The 2,320-nt window shown below is 59.0% G+C and overlaps 1 protein-coding gene across 1 annotated transcript in view; it reads right to left on the bottom strand.

Annotated features, from left to right (window-relative positions):
* Window positions 1–2,320, bottom strand: part of LOC104275533 (electrogenic sodium bicarbonate cotransporter 1-like) — a gene marked incomplete at its 3' end in the record, with an annotated part of 7,547 nt that overhangs the window by 305 nt on the left and 4,922 nt on the right. The window contains exons 8-11 of the mRNA XM_009871514.1: window positions 1,631–1,727; window positions 1,250–1,424; window positions 806–939; window positions 420–691 (exon numbers count right to left, since the gene is read on the bottom strand). Coding sequence (XP_009869816.1) covers window positions 420–691; window positions 806–939; window positions 1,250–1,424; window positions 1,631–1,727 — 678 coding nt within the window. The remainder of the gene's footprint in view (window positions 1–419; window positions 692–805; window positions 940–1,249; window positions 1,425–1,630; window positions 1,728–2,320) is intronic.

The following is a 2,320-nucleotide window of genomic DNA, read 5'->3' as shown; positions in this document are numbered from 1 at the left end:
CACCAGCAGCCCCATCGACCTCAGGCTGTGTCCAGCACTGATGCTTCTGGTAAATGGCATCCCATTTGCAGGATTGATGTGGACACATCTTCAAGCCCCAGCGAAAACCCTCTGATTTACAGGCTGGGACAGAAACAACAGTGCAAACCCACCCAGCTGCCCACCTGCAGCCCCTGACATCCCTCATCCTGGAGCCATGGGAGCCAGATCAAGGCTCTCCTTGCTCCCAGCACTGCCATCCCCAGTGCCTGGGCAGTGCTGAGCTGCAAGGATGATGTGGTCAGGCGAGTGAGGATGGTATTGAACTACCTCCTGCTTCTCCAACACCTTCCCCCATCTAGATGGGTGGCAGGGTCTCAGCAGGGTCCCAAGGTGGCAGATCCCTGCTTGTCACCAGTCCCGTGGCTGTTTGGACTCACCAGGGCTGGACAAGTTGCAGATGCAGCTGTAGGAGGGAACATTGTCCAGCCGGTACTGCCAGTTGATGGGGAAGGTGTCCGCCAGGTTCAACATCTTCTTCAGGGAGTCGTAGATGAATATCAAGCTGATGAGGGCACAGAAGCCTTCCTCGGTGAAGCGGGTGAAGTACCGCACCAGGTGGCTGGCCTCTGTGGCCACCAAGACCACGCCAAAAAAGGCCACCCAGAGCCCAATCCAGAGGCGAAACTCCAGGTAGTCCAGGTTGTGGTCCCTGGTGGGAACAGTGACCCAAGGCCTCAGCAATGACACCTGCCTTGCATGATGGTGTTCCATACCCTGGCCAGAGGACAGTGGCCCTTGGAACCGTCCCAGGCAGGGCACTTACTGGCTGAAGGAGAAGAGGAGGCGCTCGAAGACCAGCATGGGGCCAGTGCTGCTCAGGATGGTCAAGGGCTGGCCGGAAAAGAGGCAGAAGATGGAACCAGCAAAGGCTGTACCCAGGAAGCTCTCCAGTACGCCCTGAAACACAGAGGAGGGTTACCAGGCACCAGGCACATGGCAGGGATGGGGGTCTCAGGCCTGACCCCACAGCAGCACAGCTGCAGGCAGCTGCCTGCATGTCCCCACACTGCAGGGTGCAGGGTCAGTGCAGAAGGTGGGAAGGATGCAGGATTCGGGCGATGCGCAGGATGCCCTGGCAACACCACTGACTCCCCAGGCACTGTTGGGAGATGGGCACCTAGGACACCCATGGAGTGGTCCAAGCGGGGGTGGTGTGGATGGAGTGGTCCAAGCGGGGGTGTGTGGGTTACCCCATGGCCTCACAGACCTGCATGTTGGCCGTTGCATCCCCCAGCATGCCCCCGAAGGTGATGGCATTGGTGACCGTCGCCAGGTAGATGTAGAGCACTGCCGAGAGACACTGGGGGTGCAAGGCATCGGAGAAGTCGCTGCCGTACCACCGTGCCTTCCTTTGGATGTCTCGCAGCAGCCCACCGAAAAGCCTTAGAGGGAGATCTCAGAGCAGCCACCTGCAGCCAGCCATCACCCCCTGAGAGAGCTGCAGGGCAGGGAACAGTCCCTTCTCTGGGAGACACCAGTCTAGAGTCATTTGGATACGGTGGCCGTATGTGCTTGGGAAGCCAGCACTGTGCCCAGAATTCAGCATCCTGCTGCACCTCCCACCACCCTCGTCCTTCTGGACACCCACCTGCCCGTTCTCTCCAGCTCCTCGCCAGAGCGCGGGTGCCCCAGCCCGGCTTTGTCCGCAGCTGCTGCCATATCCCCATTGCCATGGGACTGCTGACCTGGTGGATGCACAGTGGTCCTGGTGCAGACAACAGGCCTGAGACAACCAGCTGCAGGTTGGAGCCCTCAGGACCCAGCTGTGTCTAGGGGGACAGGGAGGGTGGAGCGGGAACAGGGGCGTGAACAGGGCTGGGGGGACCTTGTGGATCCTCTGATAATGAAGAGAAGGAGGAGAAAGATCAGGAGGAGAGATAGGGTTTGGTCTAGTTGATCTTCAATTCCTTTCAACTCGACCATGATCTCCTCCAGCAAGCCCTGGAGCCAGTCCTAGTGGGACCAGTTTTTGTGGAGGAGTCAGGCAGAGCTGCAGGTGTCCAACTCAGTGGATTATTTTCCCATCCCTGCACTGAAATGCAGTGTTGCCAGCAGCAACTGCCTGGAGGGCATGTGGGTATTGCCATCCCCTGTCAAGTGGGACAGCAGAACTAACAGCAGCAGGAACCAGAGCTGTGATCATTGGCCAGAGCTGCAGAAGCTGCTGGCTGGGAGGACCTCATCTGCAAAGGTTGGTTCCTGGGTGGCTTCATCCCCATGGAGATGGAGATTTCACTGTCACAGGCAGCAGCCACCACCTGCAGAGGGGCTGGCGGAG

This window comes from Apaloderma vittatum, unplaced genomic scaffold, assembly GCF_000703405.1.
Source record: "Apaloderma vittatum isolate BGI_N311 unplaced genomic scaffold, ASM70340v1 scaffold31666, whole genome shotgun sequence".
Taxonomy (NCBI): domain Eukaryota; kingdom Metazoa; phylum Chordata; class Aves; order Trogoniformes; family Trogonidae; genus Apaloderma; species Apaloderma vittatum.
This window is presented reverse-complemented; position numbering and strand designations above follow the sequence as displayed.